Source organism: Anarhichas minor, unplaced genomic scaffold, assembly GCF_050575085.1.
Source record: "Anarhichas minor isolate MPS153535 unplaced genomic scaffold, ASM5057508v1 ptg000025l, whole genome shotgun sequence".
Classification (NCBI taxonomy): domain Eukaryota; kingdom Metazoa; phylum Chordata; class Actinopteri; order Perciformes; family Anarhichadidae; genus Anarhichas; species Anarhichas minor.
In genome coordinates this window covers 7,455,995-7,478,383 of record NW_027466471.1, presented here as the reverse complement: position 1 = coordinate 7,478,383, position 22,389 = coordinate 7,455,995, and the positions used below count along the sequence as shown (strand labels likewise).

The 22,389-nt window shown below is 44.5% G+C and overlaps 3 protein-coding genes across 4 annotated transcripts; all 3 read left to right on the top strand.

The window, feature by feature from the left end:
- Window positions 1-3,403: 3,403 nt before the first annotated feature.
- On the top strand, window positions 3,404-7,454 carry nim1ka (NIM1 serine/threonine protein kinase a). 2 transcript variants are annotated; one of them, XM_076099432.1, is made up of 6 exons: window positions 3,404-3,416; window positions 3,546-3,714; window positions 3,908-4,020; window positions 5,426-5,547; window positions 5,705-5,851; window positions 6,696-7,454. In XM_076099432.1, the coding sequence occupies exons 1-6, from the start codon at window positions 3,404-3,406 to the stop codon at window positions 7,452-7,454; spliced, it is 1,323 nt and encodes a 440-aa protein (XP_075955547.1). The 2 variants fall into 2 exon arrangements, with proteins under 2 accessions (XP_075955547.1, XP_075955546.1); XM_076099431.1 differs by having other exon boundaries at window positions 3,404-3,714.
- Window positions 7,455-9,036: 1,582 nt separating this feature from the next.
- creb3l3l (cAMP responsive element binding protein 3-like 3 like) lies at window positions 9,037-14,570 on the top strand. The gene is made up of 10 exons (XM_076099139.1): window positions 9,037-9,181; window positions 10,118-10,258; window positions 10,418-10,811; window positions 11,020-11,132; window positions 11,327-11,419; window positions 11,716-11,822; window positions 12,241-12,309; window positions 12,416-12,500; window positions 12,621-12,714; window positions 12,901-14,570. Exons 2-10 carry the CDS (start codon window positions 10,118-10,120, stop codon window positions 13,302-13,304), a joined length of 1,500 nt encoding a protein of 499 aa, XP_075955254.1. The 5' UTR covers window positions 9,037-9,181; the 3' UTR covers window positions 13,305-14,570.
- Window positions 14,571-16,973: 2,403 nt separating this feature from the next.
- On the top strand, window positions 16,974-18,862 carry gadd45ga (growth arrest and DNA-damage-inducible, gamma a). The gene is made up of 4 exons (XM_076099141.1): window positions 16,974-17,302; window positions 17,421-17,522; window positions 17,644-17,854; window positions 18,028-18,862. Exons 1-4 carry the CDS (start codon window positions 17,250-17,252, stop codon window positions 18,139-18,141), a joined length of 480 nt encoding a protein of 159 aa, XP_075955256.1. The 5' UTR covers window positions 16,974-17,249; the 3' UTR covers window positions 18,142-18,862.
- Window positions 18,863-22,389: the final 3,527 nt, after the last annotated feature.

Sequence of the window (22,389 nt, the reverse complement as noted above, 5' to 3'; positions counted from 1 at the left end):
CCATAAGTCCGCATTTCGGCAGACTTTGCCCAAGGGAATTACCCACAATTCATAGCAATGTGACATTAAACATGGGGTTACCAGTGGAAGCATGAACACATAAAAGAAAGAGAAACAAAGAGGATGCCACATAGGTGTTCATCCTGTCATTACACAGAAATATTAAGATGGAATATTTATTTATTTATTCATCAAATATTTAATTTTGTCATTGAAGCTGTTTTGACAAAAACTATTAAATAGATAATTTGACAATTTACCTCTCATCTTGTAAGGAAAGAGCCTGGAAGACGTTGAAATTAGGGAGTATATAGTATAAAATGAAATACCCACAATTGTACATCATATTTGTTGACGTCATGGTAACGTGATATGTGATAAAGTGCTGTCTTATTCGTATTCACACCATTTCAAGCCCTTGCAGTCTCTCACACTCAACCATTCACCAGGTGACGTCAGTAAGTCCCTGAGGGTTCAGGGTTTAGATTTAGGGGGACATTGGGATTGGGCCATATATATACTCAGGGTTATTTGAACTGACTCAGATCAGCTGTTCTGGAGCTGAAAACATATCAGGGTTCATCAACTCAAGAGTTCAGGGTACGGCTCAGAGTTTGTTAAACCTGCTTTCTGAAACAAGCCACAGCTGGTGCAAATAGCTAAACCATTATGGCATTATTGTGGCAGGAAGAAAAGCGTAAGGAGGAGATTAGAGATGCGTTTTTATCTTTGTTTGAAGGAGATGTTACGGATAAGTGAGCTTGGTGCCAGCGCCTGTGTCGGTGCCTGAGCCAGCAGCTGTGCAGACAACTGGTTTGACCTTTGAGCAGCAGAAAAGTTGTTAGTTGTGCAGTTTGAACAAGCGAGGATACGCTTAAAAATGGACCTATAGAGTCGGAGAAAGGGGGCGGATGTGAAACAGGTGTCTGATAAGCTGTGTGACATTGCACTGGCTGTATTCCAAGACATATTAAGCCATCCTTAGTCAGTATATCAACAATATATGTTTAAGATTGAAAAAATTCAGTTTCCTGATGATGATTAGGTCCCAAAAGTCTTTATTGCTCTGCTCATTATTGATTTGTTTATCTCATGCATGGTTGTCCTTTTAGTCTTTTTTTTACATATGTGAAAGGCTGGGACGGCATTCAGGAGCTTGTCGCTTTGTGCTGTAAAGTGGACGCCTCTCCTCTCTTAGCAAGTCCTTTTAGTCTGCCTGAGATCAATGCTTAGATATTCATGGTGCCATGGCAGGAAGGTGTTTGAAGGCTGGGAGACTGCCGGGCCTCACAAAAGACGATCACTTTGATTTCCCAGCGAGGCTTTAATATAGATTCATTCATCCTGCTGTAGAGATGGATGAGAGAACACCTTCCAAAGCGCCATGTTACGCTAAGTTGACCCTTTCTGCTCCTGCCTCATACACACCATGTTATGTCACTTCTATTTAAGATAGAAACTGTCAAACTGGACACCCTGTAGATTGTTTCATTTCAATGTTACAGCACTTTGCTGCATCATTTTTGTGTTTCAGTGAAAGGAAAAAGATTTTTGCACAGCAACTATAACTGATATCAATATTTTTTTAAATTCATAGTTATACTTCCAATTGTTTAGTGTTGACATTTAACTGGATCACCTCAGTAAATGAGGTGTTTTTGTTCCATACAAACAAGAACTTCACAAATGCACCACTGCTCTGTCCTCTTTGCTATTGTGTGGACAGGTTACCCTGTCAGTTCAGGTGTCGGTTGAATGTTGAACAATTGACTTAAGCTGGCTGGAGGTATTAATTGTGCACGTTATTATTCTGTTGAACACCAAAAAATAATGATTTAGCTTATTCTGAAAACATAGAATAACATAGAATATGTCTGCAAAATCGAGTTTCCCCTTCCCCTCAGAGTCCCCCTCTCTCTGTTCCCTCTCACGGGACATTGTTAGAGCGTTGTTTTGTGAGCACAAGCAATTATCACCTAATTACAAACTAATACGTACTGTACCTCTCGCACACATGGGAGTGACAGTCATCACTCATGCTCCCCATTCGAAATGGAGTAAGTTAGGTCGCGAGTGTGTTCTTGGTGGTAGAGAGTGATGAGAGTGATCTCTGATTTGTTTATTTTGGCTCCCATGGCAATGTAAGCCAGCATCTCCCTTGGAGCGGGACTCGAGCGCTAAATTAAGTACGGCTTACAATAGACACTCAAGCAGATGCTGCACTTGTGTTGACATGTGCACACAAACCCTTTAACGTGGTGGGTGGAAAAACATATTTCCAAAAGTTCTGCACAGATGTTTGGCCCCAGAAAAAAAAAGATCTACAAAATTGCTATAAAACAGATTAAAGCACAATAATTAGACAGTAAAAAAAGAAAAGGAAGGGCTGCATGAGCACCAAATTTAACATGAATGACATTTCTTTTTGTTTCTCTCTTCAGGTTGTCTCACTAAACGCAGCACGGCTGCACCCTGACACTATCAACCGCTCTCCTCCAACCCCCCCATCCAGCTCCTCTTCCCTCCTCCTCAACCTGTGGCCTATTTATACCCCTGGAGACTCGGAAGAGCCCATTAAAGCTACGCAGACCTCTTCAAGCCGGAGACAACAGTGAGCATGACTCGACGGTCGGTCTGATCTCTAGCCTCAGCGCCTTCTCTTTGACAGCAGCACAAAAGGAAAAAAAAACTAAGGCTTTAACTACTGGACTTTCTTGAAATAAACGAGACCGTATGTCCATCAAGCTTCAGAGGACAAACTGATATTACATTGCGGAGCGGACAATTTGCAGCTGCAGCAGATTTAGGAAAGCCTGGATGCAGCATGCGCTCGCGTCCTCGGACTGGAGGCTCTGTCCTGTTTCTTTGAGATACAGGAAAAACATTAGCATTTGTTTATTGACTCCGTTGTCTAAACAGCTATGAGATTTGGGCAAGGACACTGAAATAATTTACCTTCTAAAGGGCTCACACATCTGAAGGTAAGTCAAGGTTTTTGTTCCATCTGAATTTGCTCCATATCAACTTTTAAATTGCATCAATGATATTGCATCTATGATAGAATAGGAATTGTTCATTTTGTGTTGCTGCTAGCTGTTCAACTTTTGCAAATCCATTTATTGTTAATCTAATATGTTTAGACAATAAAATAGAGCATATATTGTAGTGGTCTTAAAATAAATGTATGACACTTCACCATGCAGTTAAATAGAAGCGGAAGCAATTCTATTTCTTGTTATCATGCCCTTTAGTTTAAAAGGGTAGATTTTACAGCCACTGGCATAATAGCAGGAGCATCAATCATTGAGCAAATTATATTTTTCTCCTTATTGGGCATCCAGTCCTCCACCACCGTCAGCCATGAGCTAAGCCCACGCTGAGCCCCCTGGGAGTCCCTTGCAGGATGACTGCTGTCTGCCCGTCCGAGAACAGCCCAGAGGGGGCTGAAGCCGGGGCCAGGACAGCAGGCGCTAGGGGCCCAGGGGCAGCAAGCACCGCTGGGGGCATCTCAGTTTCCGGGCCAGAGGCCGGGGAGTCAAACGGAGACTCTGTCGGAGGCACGGTTGGAGGCACGGCCGTGGTCGGCGGTGGCCAGAGGTGCACGCGCTGGAGCCGCCAGGACAGCTCAGACATCAACACAGATGATGAGGGAGCCACCATCCGCCGCCTCACGCCACTGGAAAGGCTGAACCTGGATATGTGCCAGGATGACAGGTAGGGGTCAAAAGATGGGGCAGTAATCGCCTTTATTTTATAGGTCCTTCGGTAGCTGTACTTTCATTTTAAAATTTAAATTTGCTTTTTTGACTTACCAGCTGGGGAAATTTTCCTCAACGATGGCACCACTGTAGTGTATATCATACAGAATATTTAGTGTTACAGCTTCTGTTGTGTAATCCGGTCACAGGGTGGTCCGCGAGATAACAGTGGGCAGACGGATCGGCTTCTACAAAATTCGGGGAGAGATTGGCTGTGGAAATTTCTCCCATGTCAAGCTCGGAATTCATGCGCTCACCAAAGGTAGGAAAGAACAAGACACAAGTGAAATGCAAGTGCTGAAACGCCTGCACTCAAGTACAGGAACATGTCTATTAAAGAGTGGCAATCCTGCACACTATAATGCTGTTCTATAGAGGGGCGACTGATTGGCCATCACTAAAAGGTCCAAACACATCCGCTTGTAATGATAAGAGTCTTAGCTAACCTCCCATTCGCTCTTTTGGATCATATTAGATATAAGTGATGATTTGGCCGGTGAGCTGTTTCCATCAATGGGCTGCAACACTAACAAGTGTGTCCTTATGTAGCAAGTCACTTACAAAGTGATGTGTGCCATGGCCAGAGTGCTGATTCAGCCACGAAGAGACAGACTGTCTGCTGCCCTTGAACAGATGGATTGATTAGAGATCTCCAGTTTCCTTAGCGACGGCTAAAATTGCTGCATGCCTCATCAAAGGCTAAAGAGAGGGAGGAGTGGGTAGCTCTGTCTGTGTGTCTGTGTGTGTGTGTGTGCACGCTCAATATCTTCTGGGTTATATGTACTTTTGTCTGCCTGTCTGTGCCGTGCTATGTGCGTGTGTGTACGTGTGTGTGTGTAAGTGGTAACACTGAGTCCTCCTAAACCAATATGAGCTGCGATGCATTTTGAATGCTCCTATTGAAAGCTATGTCACAGCTGAAAGGGAGCCTAATACCAGCCTGAATAATGCAGACTGACGCACAATTAGATATCTCAACACCATTTTGCCTCTTAAGAACTTTTCTGTATTCAGTTACCTGAGGTCTATTTGACGTCCCTTTGTGAATCATTCAACAGCATACAGTGAAGATATCAGTTGTATGAATTTGATACATTTAAAGTATTCAGGTCTTTATTGGATGTACAATTGGTACGGACAATGTTGCAAACTCAGCATGCTGTGTTCCTGTCATATTTATTCTTAACCCTGACATGACATGACATGACATGTGCTCAGAGCTGAAGTCACTTGAAAAAGAGCAATTTTCCTTCATTTGCAAAAGCAGAAGCTTAGGCTAAAAGGGAGACTTGCCCCCCCCTGAAAGAACATAATCAAGACAATTGGTTTCTGAGGGCAGCTAATCCTCCATCACATTATCTAGAGGAGAGCATCGGGCTTGGCAACTTCTGCCGAGTTGAGCAAGGCTCACATTTTCTATCCTCTATCTACATGTATGTATCACGTGTAATGCATCATTTCTCAGAAAAATGGGAATATTTGAATGAGAAACACAATGTCAGCACTTATATCCTGATTTAAAAACAAAAACAATGTTGATTTTTATTTTTTTTTTCTCTATCAAGTATTTCTCTGCATCCTTTGAAATCTGTATTACTGACTCCTCGATACAAATTAGTCATTTTTCAGCGATCATTGACCGTAATCTTGTCCCTTGGCATCACCAGACAAAGTGGCCATTAAGATCCTAGACAAAACCAAGCTGGATCAGAAGACCCAGAGGCTGCTGTCCAGAGAGATCTCTAGCATGGAGAAGCTGCACCATCCCAACATCATACGCCTCTATGAGGTTCGACTCGTACACACTCTCATTTTGATTCATACGTCAACGTTATCTGATCCCTATGGGCTTCCTCAACGATCACCACGTCCGGCCCAACGTCTGATATACTTCTCAATAACTCTACACTCTGACTTTCTGGACTTTCTGGTCGTTCATCTTTTAGGTGGTGGAGACGTTGACACGGTTACACCTGGTGCTGGAGTACGCAGGGGGAGGGGAGCTCTACACCAAGATCTCTACGGAGGGGAAGCTTTCTGACACCAATAGCAAGATCGTCTTCGCTCAGATCCTCTCTGCTGTGAAACACATGGTCAGTCCATATAAGTCTGCATTGAGGTGGTATGTTTAAGTAAAATAATGGAAAACTCAATGATGGTATAGATTAAAACAACATATTCTGTTAATCCCTAAGAATACAGTATGTATACATGAGGGATAGTATGATCGTAAAAGATTAGGAAAATAATGTTTATAGATTTGTCCATGTAGCAGCTTTGCTGGATCAGTAGAATTTCAGTGGCAACAATGTCTCATTGATTTCTGTCTGGTGGGGATTCAGTCTATTAATGTTGAGTCTCTAATCCATGAACAATTAATCAGTCATACTGCACTTTTACCTCCATCACCTTAATTCCATTGACACTGTTATGTTCATATATATACTTTTTGGATATATATATATATATTTTTTTTTTGTTGTCCTTTTTTATTTTGTTGTCCTTTTACTGTTTATTTGTAAATTCTGTGTATGTATGTGGAGAGCAACAAAAAAAGAGTAAAATTCCTTCTATGCGTGTACGCATACATGGCCAATAAAGCTGACTCTGATTTAAAGATCCGCCCAAACATGTTTTAACACGCATACAATTATTCTCCTTGTATTAATGACGTACTGATATGCTTTTTCCACAAAAAGAAATTTGTTCGCTTTCCACGTTAAGAAACCATAAAGTAACATCTCCCCAAATCCAGAATCTATGAAAATCCAAAAATTGTTAATGTTAAAAGTTGAACTGCTGGACACGAGAGGTCTGCTTCTTGACTGAGTCCACTCTCAGTGTATTTGCACTTGAGGCTTCAAATGTCCACATCGTACGTGACGTGAAAAGTGGGTGGCCCTTACATAACGCAGTTTCTCCTCGATTCTCCCACAGCATGAAAACAACATCATCCACCGGGACCTGAAGGCCGAAAATGTCTTCTACACCAGCAGCTCCTGTGTCAAGGTCGGGGACTTTGGCTTCAGCACACTGAGCCCCCGCAGCGAGACTCTCAACACGTTCTGCGGCTCTCCGCCGTACGCGGCGCCGGAGCTCTTTCGGGACGAGCACTACGTCGGCGTCTTTGTTGACATCTGGGCCCTGGGGGTGATGCTGTTCTTCATAGTGACGTGCACCATGCCGTTCAGGGCAGACACCGTGGCCAAGCTGAAGCGATGCATCCTGGAGGGAGCCTACATCCTGCCCACGTGGGTGCCAGAGGCATGCCAGAGGCTGATCAGGGGAATCCTCCAACCCACACCATCTGACCGCTGCACGGTGGAGCAGATGATGGGCTGCGAGTGGCTGCTCCCTGTGGACTTCCCGCATGCCATGGAGCCCTTTAAACTAGACCCATTCTACCTAGCAGAGAGCGATCCATCTGAACTCGGGGGGGAAGAGGTGGAGGTAAAAGCAGCACTGGAGACGCTGGGAATCAGCGCAGAACACATCCTCAACAACCAGGGGAAAGACTGCAGGAGCTCCATCACAGGGTGCTATAGGATCCTGCTGCACCGCGCTCACAAGAAACGGGCTGCTGAGAGGGCGCCTGCGGTCACACAGCCAGTCGGACCAACAGCAAAGACGAAAAAGGAACGGCTAAAAGTGTACCGTAGCTTGAGGCACACGTCTAAACTCTGTGTGGTTCTGTGACAAAGTGCTCTGCTTCGCTCTGGGAATTAATTAGCTTCATAGTCTAGGGTGAAATTACATGGACTTTATTAGCAATTTTAAAAAAGTGCTATTCAGTCCAGCAGTTTGAATTTAAATCATGATTAAAAAGCCCACTGAGCTTCTGAAATCTGGGATTTCTTACTTTAGTATCTTTCTTCTAGTAAGTAATATTAGTCTCTGTGAGAATGTTGATGCAGCTGAATCACTATTGTCTCCCTTTTGGGCAGGGACCTGTAATGCTGATGAGATTTGGAAATGTTTTGAAGTATAATTGATTTGAGTAAACATAATGATGATTAGATGGCATACACAACTTTAATCTGGGTCACGCAGGCCAGATGTTTATAGCCCACGCTCATGCTATCTATGCTCAGCAAACACCAATAAGCCCTATATGAGAAATCACTGTAGCATACATCTAAAGGAAAAGAGATCCACAAAATGATGCTGAGTTGATAAAGTGGTGAAACATGCAGTCCGAACATGAAACATGGGGTCTTCATGTTCAATTGCACTTTTCTTTGATGCCTTAGTTTTCTTTCGTGTTATGAAATCAGCCAGACTGGTTTCATTATACTCCTTAATGTTTGTGATAACTTGAATAGAGATTTCACATCTTACATTATGTGATGTATCTCTATGAGACGTTCCTGCTGTTACACTGATTTACCTGAATGACTTCGCTCTATTTTTCCTGTGGCCTAAACAAAACAGATTCATGTCATTAAACTACAAATACCAACATACCAACCACCAACGTTTTATTATTGATCATGTGGCAAAATACATCTTTTTAATACAAACTCAGACATTTTCGGAATGAGTTTCAGTAATTATTATTATCTTTAACTATCTGATGCCATGTTCATGCTCATGTATTGATGAAATTAAATTGAAAAATGTAAATGCATTCATCCTTTTTTGTGAAATATTTATGATGCTTTTGTGTTGTAATCATTTCAACACTAGATGTGCATTCACCGGTAATTTGTGAGCAATTATTCCAGGATCTTTCTTTTTTCTATTATTATTATTAATATTATCACACAATGCAGACTCTAGTGTGCGGCAAGCTACATAACAGCAGCCCAGACACTTCAGTGGTTCATTAATTTTGTATTGTTTATATATATATATATATATATATATATATATATATATATATATAATACATTTTATTTGTATAGTGCTTTAAAGGGTACTCAAAGACATATATAGATACAAACAAATGTATTTATTTACAATATCATTTTAAGGTTTAATACACCAGATTTTTTCACTGGCATCGCAAGCAGGTCATTATTTTATACCATTTCTGCTGTATTCTACAAAACGGCATCAGAAAATAATAACACTACAGGATCATCTTCATCTTATATAAGTGTATTAGTCTATTAGCTGTATTTAACTGCTGCCACCACAGTCTATGGCTGCCGCTCATGCGTATGCAGAAAGCGAGACAATCAAGAGTACAATACGTGGTAGGGTGCTGTACACTACACTTCCCAGAATCCCCCAAGTAGCTCACGTACTCATATCCGCCTTTACGCGATGACGCAATTTCTGCCTTGTTGGAAGGTAGTTTCTGTAGGAAGCGCTGTGACAGTAGACTACTATTATCAGCACCGAAGAAACGCTGACTGGAGAAACCTAAATACACCCGGACGCTCTCACTCGAATGATATTTTCTGGCCTCTCATCGAACGGTACGAGTAGTAATGTCGACATGAACTGTGTTAAATGTGTGTTCAGTGTGTTTAATGTTACGAGGGACCACGCCCTCTTGCTCATAAAGATCCTCTAAGGATTATTAAGCTAACACTAGCTTGCTCGTCGACGTTAGCCTAAGACATGTCCTTCTTTCTGCTATTGGAGTATATAATATAGTCTTTTTTCCTGCTCGTTAAAATCAAATGCTCATGAATCATATTGCTCGTATGTGTTCACTGCTAGTGCATTAACGAGGTCATTTATTTTGTGTTCAATGGCTATGCTACAAGACAATGCTCTTATTTTGTAAGACAACAAAGACACCCTGCATCCGGGACTGCGTTCACATTTTTTTTATATCAATGCAGCATAGAAATATTCATTTTCTGGAATGAACTAAAGGCTCTTCATCTTATTTGTTTTGACATTGAATTCAGATCTTGTGACAAAGGCATGTGGGGGGCGGGGCTCAACAAATGATGAGGTCATGATTGGAACGTGGCAATGATGCAATATGAAGCCGTTAACACAGCACTTAAGGATACGTGTTATTAACTCACTGACTTGGAAGCATAATGTGTCATACTTAAGACTGCACAATTGAATATTGTGGCTACTGAACCGCGCACAGTCAAAACAGTGTCCACATGGAGATCAGCTTGTGGGGCAAATATTTTTCAAAAATAGCATCAACAACCCATTATTTTTTTATTTTTTTATTTTTTAATCAACCAACTGATTAATCAATATTAACAAATAGTTTTCAGCACTACATAACTGTTATGCAGCCTATGAGAACAAAAAAAAAACGACAAAACCCATTCCCAGACAGCATTTAGTCTGGCATCATATGTTGTATTATCATACCGATATTATGTGTACATAGTTGTTAATGCCATTGCTGTGGTCTGCATGCTGCTGTGTTGCTCCAGATGTCAGTCACTGAGGACCTTCCAGACATGGATGGAGCGGACCTGTTGGGGCTGCTGTTCCACGACGGACTGGATGGATCCACCGAGCCTCTCTTTGCTGATGAGAGTGGACTCATTGAGTCCTGGCTGTCGGAGCAAGATGTGAGAGTTCATTCACTGAATAGAAATACGCACTTTGGATGAAGTTGGTTAGATTGCTTACCAAGACAATATTAACCCACATTGTCCCTCTTTATCTTTGGATGACTCTAGTCTAGACTGTAGTCTTGGCCTTAAAGCTAACATTTAGTTTTCTCCCAGATGCTGACAGGAATGGACACTGAAGACTTTCTGTCCAGCTTGTTAGAGGGAGAGTACAACATGGAGGCCATCGGTCCCTCTCACTCTCCCTTGGGCAGTGACAGCGGCATTTCTGATGACAGCAGCACCGGGGTTGGAAACAACAACCACCTGGGGTGCCCGAGTCCCCAGGGCAGCGATAGTGACGTTGTGCCCAGTCCCCGCTACTCCCAGCCCAGCCCGGTGCACTCTGACCCGGCCCTGGGCCCCGGAGAGATGCAGACGGAGAGCCTGGAGGTTTTGACAGTCCAGGCGGATCACAGCTACTCTCTGCTGCAGGGCAGAGGCGGGGACATGGACGTCCTGCAGAGTGTGAGGGCGGAGAAGCCAGATACGGATGTCTTCATTGATCTGGGTACGTTAAGTCCAAGAACCCCCTGATTCTGACGTCATTTATGAATTCTATAGGCTACGGTATATTCGTATTTTGTAACCTATCCAACCCCTTGATGAATACCTACAAAACGCATGCATTGAGTGCACATTCGGTGAGAGCGATGCTGCATCTATTATCAACAGATGGGCAGATTACGGTCATTTCAAAGGTATTTCTCTCCTGTCAGACGACTTGGTGTGTGAGGCAGTGGAGGAGGACTTCACAGACGAGCTGCCCTGCACTTTGTCCATAGAGGACGACTCGACACAGGATTCAACTCCAGCCAACGCAGCAGACCAGGTCAGTTCTCCCTCCTTATCCTCAGTTCTCTGTTGTTTGCTTTTTTGGTCGAATCAAAGAGATTGCCTGAAGAAGACGGGAAAGTTTCAGTTTAAATGCCTCATTTATGTTTGTGACATGATCTGCTGATTCTTTGCATGTTGCATCTGTAGTACCATCTTGTACAGGAGATTAAAGTCTTTTCCCCTCTTTAGTTCCAGTTTAAAGAGATTGTGCTCACTGAGGAGGAGAAGCGGCTTTTGGGGAAAGAGGGAGCAACTATTCCGACACACATGCCGCTCACGAAGGTAGTTAATGCTGAAAACGTTTACTTATTTGAGCTGATTGGCGGCATTGTAAACTCTTCCGGATGAGAATGTCTGTCATGTGTTGTAAATGTTTGTACAATAATGAGCATAGTCAGACAACATAAGTGCTGATACAAAATAATAATTGTTGTTCATTATCGTAGCAATTATTGTACAATAATCCTGAACTGTGTATCGTTTTTTGGCCATATTTGCGACAAAGCTGCTCAAAGCTGTTTTTTATATCTACGTTGTCATGTCAACGCCGTGGTGAAAGCCCTCTATCTGTGTAACAGGCTGAGGAGAGGACCTTGAAGAGGGTCAGGAGGAAGATCCGCAACAAGCAGTCTGCTCAGGAGAGCCGCAAGAAGAAGAAGGTGTATGTGGACGGACTGGAGAACAGGTGAGATGAAGAGGCCAAAAGGGACTATCAATGAGAAGTGAATGGATTCTGTTGACCATTGATGCAGACATTTTTGGAACTAGGTCGTGCTCTGGATTTCTGCTAAGAAAATAATGTGAATATCAAAATAGTTGCCGATTGATTTTCTACAGATCAACTAATTGATGAATCTACTAATCTTTGCAGCCGTACAGTCAACAGACTTATTTCTTTTAACACATTTATTTAAATCACGCTCGAGAACTCACACTGCAGGGAGAACGTAAAGAAGAACTAAGCAGCACTTTTTCCTGCCTAGTTGCCCGTGACTAGTTATGCTGGCAGTGATCAACTGTATGCGCTTCTTTTTTATGGTTGTTCAAAAAGTCTATGCACTTTTGGATAAATATCCTAATTACTGAATCAATGTCTACCACAGGGTCGCCATCTGTACTGCACACAACCTGGAACTACAGAAGAAAGTCCAAATGCTCCACAAACAGAACATGTAAGCGATATCTCTTCTGCATTAATAAGTAATAACGCGTATCTGGAAAGTGTTTTTGAATCTGCTGACGGCCGGTACGGTGAATTTGTCCTCTTGCACATCACAGCTCCTTGATCGAGCAGCTGAAGAAGCTACAGGCAATTGTGAAGATGTCGACTTTGAAGGCCAGCACAACCAGCACCTGTGTTATGGTAAATGTGACGGCTCCTCTTTCCTCTCCTGATTATTGCTCCCGTATGAAGTTCTTTGTCATGCCGCAGTATTGTTCTCTTTAGTTTTCCTCTCACTCTCTCCTTGGGGTTGCCCTCCAGGTGTTCCTGCTCTCTTTCTGTCTCATCATCTTCCCGTCAGTCAACCCGTTCGGCGGAAACAGAGAACAGAAGGAACTCTACACACCCTCTTCCAGTAAGTTACCTCAAAATAAGAATTAAAAGTCTCTCTTTTGTCATATCTGTACTTTTCGATACCCAGAATTTGTACGATGCTTCATCAAGACGGCGTGTCATTGATTTGATCTACTGTGTGACTGAGATTTCTTGAATACCCTCCTCGGCGCAGCTTTGGTAACTCATTTCTCGTTCATCGTTGCAGTCATCTCCCGGACCTTGCGCTCGATACCACCAGAAAGCACAGATGCCATATCTTACCTCGGGGACCTTGAGCCTGAGGACGAGGAGGTTCTCTTAGTGCCCCAAGCCGAGGTGGAGAACGTCAAAGCAATCTTCGCCGGCGGCCAGAAGAATCACACGCCCGGCTTCCAGATGGTGGAGCAGCCCGACTCCGAAACAGGAGTCAGCAGCAACTCCTCGGCGGACTTCCCCGGCCCCGCTCAGGCCGCGGAGATGAAGCCGGGGCCGGCCGGCGGAGCGGGGCCCTTGCAGGAAGGATCCGTCGACGGCGCCGTGGCGTACGAGGTCGCGGGATCCAAGGATAACTGGATAGACCGGAACCCCCCGTCTGTCATTCTACAGCAGCACCGCTCAGATGAGATGTAGTGGGGGGGAGATGTTGATCAATGCAACCAGCAGAGGGAGCTATCTTCCTAATGTTTTAGGTACCAGAGGTGAAGCTTAAACTTACAAAAGGATGAAGGGAACATACCGGTAATTATCATGATCTAGGATTAGTCTTTCTGTCCCTGCTTTTCCCCTCTAACAACCTTCCGATGTACTACTGTTACTTTATTTGCACTTTGTCCGTGCTCCAGTAGGCTGAAATAACTGGAGAGAGATTTCCATATTTCAGCAGTGTAAACTACCTAAAGAATAGGACATCGCTGTGGTAAACTACACGCCTGTCCCGCTGGAGGCCACATGCAACCTAGGTAGCACTGAGGGCTCCCATTTTCAATGCACAATGCGGTGCTGATGACAGAAGAGACGTTTTACTTGATGGCACTATTTATTGCCAAATTCTAGGGGTTTGGGGCTATGTTCGACTCGTGTCTGTCTTTAGCAGATCTAAATATTAACGTACGCTCATGAAGGACTCTCCCATAGTAAATTATTGTGAAAATAAGCACTGCAGACTAGCCAGACAGCTCCATCGCATAGTAGAAACATAGGCTGCTCGATGCTCGTAACGCTTGATTAAAGTGGTTGTCTGACCACCGTAATGCTTAAGCCATTGCAGGACATTTGGCCATTTAGAAGACTTGTAAAGTATTAGTATTTCCCTTGTAACAAGGGTATCCACGCTTCTTTTTAAAAATTTTTGGAATGCTTTGTTTTTATGTTGTACAGTAAAGCAAGAAATATGTCATAATGCAAAATATGGAACAAGACACTGAACCGTTGAGTTTGTCATTGTCCGCCAACCGAAGTCCACCCCTGCCAGCTCCTCTTTTCCAACTTCATGGGACAGTTCTTATCTTTCTTAACATGTCTGGAATACCTTCGCACCTGTGTGCACCGAACAATGGGTTTGAAATACATCTGTGTGTAATATATAAACCGTGTTGCAGTAAAATGTACTGAAATAAGCAATGACCTGTTTTGTCAGCAAGGCATTTTTGTCACTATTACTTCTTATGTTACCGTCGGTGGTATACGTGGAATCTAAATGGTATTGGAACTACTTTTTGTTATAATCGAGAGTCAGTGAGATTTTAAATGTTGAACAAATGCACTGTCATCTGACAAAGTCCAGGAATGACGTGTGAATATGCTTAAATGATTGTGGCTCTTCTGTACATTGCAACTCTTTATGTAAAAGACATGTCTGGACATCTATAATAAACATTTTATATATATCTGAACAAAGTTTTCTTGATCTGTGTTATTGGGCGAAGGAACAGCAGAACACCACGAACTGTACAACCTGAGGAGGCTGTTGACCATACGAGACTCGCTTTGAGATGAAACGTTAAACAGGACACATTTGGATGTTTTATTTAAGATTTACTTGCAAATTTACCTCATACACCTATAAAAAAAAATGTAAATGCTCGTCACAGCTTCCACAATCTTTCTTTTTCCAAGACGGTCTTCTTTAGCAGCAACACAGTGACATTTAGTGACATTCTCACAGACAAATGAGTGCTCAGGAGCTGCCAGCACAACCACAGTCTGGAACTGTTCGCCACAGCTTTGGACCATTACAGTGTTTAGTTGTGTGTTGCTTTGCTCAGGGTCATGTCGTGAGACCGTTACTTATTTATCCTCCATTGGGATTTGCAGCCAGCCAGAGATTTCCCCTTATCATCTTAGCCAAACTGCTTACTGCATTCACAAGTGCAAAAGCCATAGAAATTCCAACAGTATTTATGTGACGTTGTTTATCTGGCTACAGAATCACATGAGTGCATTGGATTAGTGTTCATTTACATGTATGGATAAAAAGAGGGAGAGTGGGCATACAGCTCTGTAAATTCAGACTGCTCATTCAAAGACTGTTTTTCACTCGCACGATCATTCTATTTTCACCCCCGTTCAACATGCAACATGTCTGGGAGAACAACCGGAGCAACATCAGCTGTCAGGGAACAACAACATGCAGGGGACTGGTTGATGACTCAGCAATATGTGAGGTTGGAATCATGAGTCAATGGGGGATCATTCAACATGTTGAGACTATAGCAGTGTAAGTGAGGGAAAGGTCACTGGCTCAATGACCAGCAGGTGGCGCCGTCCGTCCGTCCGTGCACATGTCTTGACACCGCGCGCTCTCAGCCGCTCCATGACGGTGTGGATCCAGCTATCATGTATGGCATCTTAATTTGCGTGAGTAAATGTCAGAGTGGTTTATTATTTGACTCATCGTTTAACACGAGACTTTTAAAGAAAACAACCTTTAACATAGAGAAACATTCCCGTAATCAGACCCACTTTGTCGTGGCCCACCTATAGATTTCCCCTGGTGCAGAATTCCTCACATTTACTCTGGATAAGCGTTGATAGGAGACATCATCTTCATGTTAAGACAGCCTGCGGGTGTGCAAACGTGCACAACCTTTCCGCATCTGTGTATAAAGCGAATGATGTTGAATGTAAACATGCAGTCACGCACTGATAAAATCAACTGGCCTGTAAAGAGACTACTTACTGGCCGTGGCGCGTGGCACTTTTCGGGAGGGGGGCCAAACGCGCATCTGTCGGGCATCTGCCGCAGGGCACTGAATGGAGCAAGGGGGTCATAAAGTGCACACATAGGCCCTATACTCACAAACCCCCCGCAGCCGGAGGCAGGTGGAGGACATGCGTATTGTTGTGACACAAAGGTCGCCCTTTTCTTTCTCTCTCTCTCTTTGGGGAGAAGCGACACGCGTCAAGTAGCTAGTCAGACTGGCAATCAAAGCTTTTCTTTCAACGGGCGAACAAAAAAAAGTGGCGTGTGCCGGCAAACAAGCTGTTTTTCTGGTCAGTCTGCCAAACACGCATCAATCAAGACATTTCGCCCTATTTTGGGGGTTTGGGCCACGCTTGCGGGTCTCACTCGTCGGTTCTCCGAGCAGACTGCAAACACGGCAGCATGTTAAGTAACCGGTTCATAGGGTGCAGGTGCACCGTCAACAAGCTGTTTATTGAGGGCGATGCAAGGCTACAGACACCGGGGAAAGTTCAGATGGGCTAGAACGCAGGGATTCCCCCGCGCTGGGGAAGTCCAATCCTCACAAGATTGTTCCAGAGTTTATCATGGGAGAGATTCATTTCACCACCGATTCCACTGTTCCCTCCCAAAAAAAACGTTCCTTTTGTTCTGACTTCTTATCTCTTCAATAGCAGTTTGTACCTGTTGTTGGTCCGCTATAACTGTCATGGGAAAACATCACATGGTGCTGAACAATTATACAACCAACAAACAGGCTTCCTGGTATTCCGCGATGACGTCATCAATAACAGGGCGAATAAACGGTGACCTCCACCTGTGACCATCACAATGCAAACAATGAGATTATTATAAGAAAATAAATTGGGATGCTGAAACACATTTATCCTCCAAAGGTGTGATTTAGCCCATTTACTCACTATACATAGGTCACAAACGTGACAGAATATAATTGAGCCTACTGCGTGATATTCAGAGATGCACGTGACCACAAGGCTGCTATCTGCAGTCAACAGGACTTTAAGTTTTTTGTTCATCGTGGTGATGTTGGATGTTGACAAGGCAAGCAGGAATCGGTGGTGGGTGGTGGAGAGAGAGAGAAGGGGGGGAAATGTCTTGAAAGGTTGTAATGTTGCCCCACGTGGGATTGTCAACAAGCTCACTGTAACTGCCCGGGGATTTTTGCTTTCCTCACCCCCTCCCTGGCTGCTCCGAGCCAATGGTAGGACGCATGAGCTGGAAAGACCGCCCCTTGCCGAGAAACTACGCCGATCTGCTATAAATCCACCCACCGCCCGTTCCGAGCTCAGAATAAACGCAAGAGACTATACACGGAGAGACACGCAACCGCTTCAGTTCACTGCAACGATCCCGATCGCGCTTGGATTATAACTATGACTCTGGAAGAGATCCGCGGACAAGAGAACGCAATGGAAAACGTAGACAGGTAAATATTTTACACAAGGACGCAGTGTTCAAGCTGCCGGGTTGATGCTTTGTAGTTTGTACCCTGTTTACCAAAACCGTGATCAGTGTCCTAATGATGCGTATTTGTCTCTGTCAAGGGTGCAAAGTGCAGGCGCAGCCCTGGAGGAGCTGCTGGTGGCTGCTAAGAAGCAGGAGTACCTGACAGTTGGAGTTTACGAATCTGCGAAAGTCATGAATGTGTAAGTATTGCAATCCACGACATGTTTAACTGCAATTGTCTTTTATTTTTAATATTTTTTTATTCGAAGCATATGCGTGAAAAGAATGTGTTCTGACCCCCGCTCGTGTCTTTCCCCACAGTGACCCAGACAGCGTGGCATTCTGCGTCCTCGCCACCGATGAGGAGTACGAGTGCGACATCGCCCTCCAGATCCACTTCACCCTCATCCAGGCGTTCTGCTTCGACAACGACATCAACGTAGTGCGCGTCAATGACATCGAGCGCCTGGCCGACCTCGTGAGCGCAGGCGAGACCGGCGAGCCCAAGGACGCGCATTGCATTCTTGTCACGGTACGTTCCCCGGAAGCACCCACTCTCTAGGCAGCCGGTGAATCATGCACGCATCACTCCCCGCCTCTGTCTGAATATTCTGCACACGCTGCCAAGTCACTGCATGTCTGCATAGCTCATGTCTGCCTCTTGTGTCCTGACTCTAAATGTCTCGTTTTTTTTATTGATTTCAGAGCCCCAGTGCAAACCCGTGGAAAGACCCCGCTCTGGACAAGCTGAGTCTGTTCTGTGAGGAGAGCCGCAGTGTGTACGACTGGGTGCCCACCATCACGCTGGAGGAGCGCTGAAGTGACACTCCACCTATAATGCTTCACATGATGATGGTGATGATGAAGATGATGAAAAGAAAGTCAAGGAGCTGAGCTTCAGTTGGGGATGTGGGGGGGGTCGTCAAGCCTTTCTGCCTCACATGTCTGGATTAAGAGGATGTGGCTGTAACCCCCACCCCCTTCACCCCCCTTGCAAGTGCACAGCCTTCCAGTGCATTCTGGGTCGGCACGTTGGTTCTGGGTCGCCCCGAGGAATCGTTTCAAGTTGAGAGGTCAAGTGTGGACCGGGTTGGGGCGAACGCGGGAGTGGACTGAAAAGCCTGACGGACACTGAGAAGGATTTGGAATGTACTGCATATAGTGCATGAATAGATGATAAGTGGCGCCTGAGATACAAGGCGATGGGGAGCTGAGCGGAGCAAGGTTCCAGAGACTTTTGCAAAAAATGGACTTACGAAAGTGCCGAGGCTGGACTGGATCTCATTAGAGGGGAACGAGGAGGATGCTGGTCCGGAAGAGGGCGTTCTGAAAATGTCTAAATGGACTTTACTTTTCTTTACCAGCGCAGCGATCAGGGACTTCTTGGAATAAAGCACAGACTTTGCTTGCAAATCCTGATCTGCACTGCGTCTGAGCCTGTGACACTTACTCACGGACTAATATTTTGACTTTCAAATATGCAACATTGTTTGAATTGTATTCATTTTTGAAATGTTTTGTGAATAAACAATCAAACTCATCCTCGCTTGTCAGAAATGTTATTTCTCCTTTGTATGAAACTTTGCAGACTGTTGGCATACTCTAAAACCGGCGGCCTTTAATGCAGCAGTGTGGGAAGTAAAAATGGCAGATTGCAGAGATATAAAAGTACCAGGAAGTGTTGCACGACATCAGTTACACACTTAAAGAGAAGAAGTAGAGAGTCAAATGGGGGTGGCTGACAGAGAGTTGGGTGGCTGTGAGAGAGAGAGAGAGAGGGATTAAACGGAGAGATGGAGCAAAGTAGTTACAACATAACGATGCTTGTGACATGTGTTCTTTCCAGGCACTGACCTTATACCTCTCATACCACCAGCTGCCTTATACAACAGCTTGCACAATCGCTGCAGCCAGAACCGAGGCTGGGGGGGGGGGGGGATTTCTTTTGTTTCCTGCGCACCGGCAGCTGAGTCTGGAGAGGTCTGTGTGTCAGTTGGTAGTGTGCTTAGTTGTAGTTTTGTGCAGCCAATTGGAAATGGGAGACAGCACGGTGCCAACAACCCAACCTTTTCCTCTGCTGTAGAGCACTGAAACTTAACTTGGCAGATCAGAGGTGGGCTTTTAGGAAATCTACAATATTGCACACACACTTGGTTTGTCTTGCATGACGTTCAGTTTAATTTAATAAATCCTGCAACAGCTTCCAACATTCATGCAAACAAACATATGGGGGGAGGGAGGGGGTAGTGCTTTTTGTCTTCCTGTAGACATGTGTGCACACACAGCCCACATGCAACCACACATACGTAAAGCAGCACTGTGTTTGGAGCTGAGCTGCAGCAGGATGAGGGTCAGCGAGATCATTGGTGGAAGGCAAGGGGAAGCGCTGCGGTCGGCTCTGAGCTGAGGCTGACGGTAAAAGGGCGGCCCACATCAAAGAGATGAGCAGACTTCAGAGGAACTCAATCTATTTCTTCTTGGCAAGAAGTCTTTCGCCAACTGCTGGTCAAAGCTGCATGTGTGCATGCACGGACACGCAGGTGCATACACATGCGTGAACAGACACCTGGATGCACAAAAGCACACACATACACACATGCACACACACACGCACAGCACAGATCAGCAAAGGAGGCAGTACTTCTCTGCTAAGACTGAACTCAGGTAATTGCTCAGCGTTCTAAGAACAGAGGAAGCTGTACTCACAAAATTAAACATAAAAAAACCTAGTTTTAGAGAAGCAATGGAGGGACTTTCCACGTGCATTAATGTGCAGTGGTGGGCTTATGGGAGACTGGAGTAAATTGTCATGAAACAAAACTAGTCATTTTCTTTCATGTGCTGTCAAAACTGTCAGTAGATTGGGAATAACGCTCTTGTGAGACACTGATATGAGGACCAGTGTGGCTTGTTAGGGTGACTGTTTGTGGTTGCTGCACTCTAGGCTCTGCTCTGATCGAACATGAAGCCTGCGTCTGAGTGAAAGTTGAATCACAATATGTTGTGAAAATTCCCCAGAGGTTCCGGCGGGCTGACAGGGTGGATTGGGACACGTTTATAATGTCCTGAACTGAAAAGAGAAAGTCTTTACCACGTTTCCAAAAAGCACCCATAACCTTCCGGGATTCTTTTGTCTATGCAGGACGGTGTCCCTCAGGCAGTCTTTTCTGTTTTCTGCCATGAACAAAAAGGCAACAATAGCAGTGGCAATCATGTCTAATCTTGACCTGTTTTGCTGAAAAAAGCAATATTTAATGCCTCTACCCCTCAAGCATATAAACGGTAGGGGTTTTTGTGCTCCAGGTAAACAAAGAAGCGTTTATAGGTGTATGGTTGTTAAAATGAAGGACTATGTGTGTTGTTGACGTAATTATTGACCCACTTTACTTAACAGTTGCGATTGTAGTCTTTGTGATACATCAAATTCTTCTTTCTGCAAACCAATTTCCATGGCAGCAACTCAGGCAGCCCCTATGAGAGACTAAACAACAACAACAACATGCCTTGTTTTTCATGCTATGTTCCTCTTGGCGACAGGTGTAGGCTATGTGGGCCAGCGGAGAAGGAAGAAAAAAAAAAAGAGGCTATTGTAAAGGGTTGCCCGCCTCTGCTGCTGCTGCTATTTATACGCAGTTAACAAACATATTCTCTCCCCGGAGCAACAGTCCAGACTGTTGAGGCAGCCCGGCTGTCTGGGCGAGGTCTGAGCCAGAGCTGGGCTACAGCTACGACAGACTGAAAGGGAGGGAGCGAGACCAGACTGATCTGTGATCATCTGACTTGGAACCATAAGTGTTTTTCAACCGTGGCACGGAAAGATGGCAAACATCTAGCAGCAATTTACTCCAGAGTGCTTTCCAGACTGTTTCCTTTTTCTGCCTATATGAAGTGCTGATAATGAGTTTTCCTCTCTTTCACATGGGCCAGACAGAATATTTAGCTCATCCCCGATGGATCTACCACTACAGACACAATATTTACTAAGACCATCAAAGGCAAGTGGTAACTTGTGTTCTTTAACATGTTTGACGATTTGGGAAATAGGCTTATCCACTCTCTTGTCGATAGTTAGGTGAGAAACTCATGTCTGTCAATATGAAGCTGAAGCCTGCAGCCGCTTAGCTTAGCTTAGCATAAGAGAACAGAGCGAAACAGCTAGCCTGGCACTGTCCAAAGGTAAAATCCACCTTCCAGCACCTCTAAATCAAACAAATCAACTCATTACATGTCTGTTTAATCCATACAAAAAAAACAACAAGTTCTACAGCGGCGAAGCTTATCTCTCAAACTATTTAACAATTTCTAAGTCGTATTTCAGAGCAGAATTATTGAGAGATTCAAATAAAATGTCTCAAAATGAACTCATGAACTCACTCATGGCCCGCTGTTTTTGTCTGAGCAATTCTTTCGTCTGAAAGAAAATGTACATTTTTCACTACACAAGGCAAGAAAATTTGCCCCGTGGTGTTATCTTACCACATGCTGTTTGCTGCTTGACTACTTTAACCCTGGTGAAATGTTACAGTATGTGTTTCCATATTGGGACATGATTCCCAGACTTGTGGTTCAACTGTAAATCCTAAACGCTTCGCAGCGACTTTGGTAGAGTGATACTCCGCCCTTCCCATAGCCATTACTTTCAGGGGGATCTGTGGTCCCTTCTTCCCATTCCCTTCTCCTTCTCACTTACAGTAACCACAGCGAGATGAGAATACACGATGAGCTGGCAGGCAGCATCCCCTCTCACCCCGCCCAGCTCTAAGCCTCTCCCTCTCTCCCTCTCTCTATAGCCGGATTGGTACAATGAGCTCATGGCCCAGCTGGCTCTGGCAGGGAGAGGAGAGAAAGATAGATAGATGGATGGCTGGTGTTGGGTGTCTCTAATCTAAGTATGTGTCACTCACTGGAGAAGCGAGCTGCGCCCTAGCTGCTTCTGCTCCGTTGCTCAACCCTATACAGTGAGCTCCCGCCTCAGAGGCAGCGTGGTGAGCCAGCACAATGTGCAACTTTCAGAAATTCTTAGATTCAAAGCGCAGGGAATTTTTTCACCGCTGCGGTGGCCAAGGT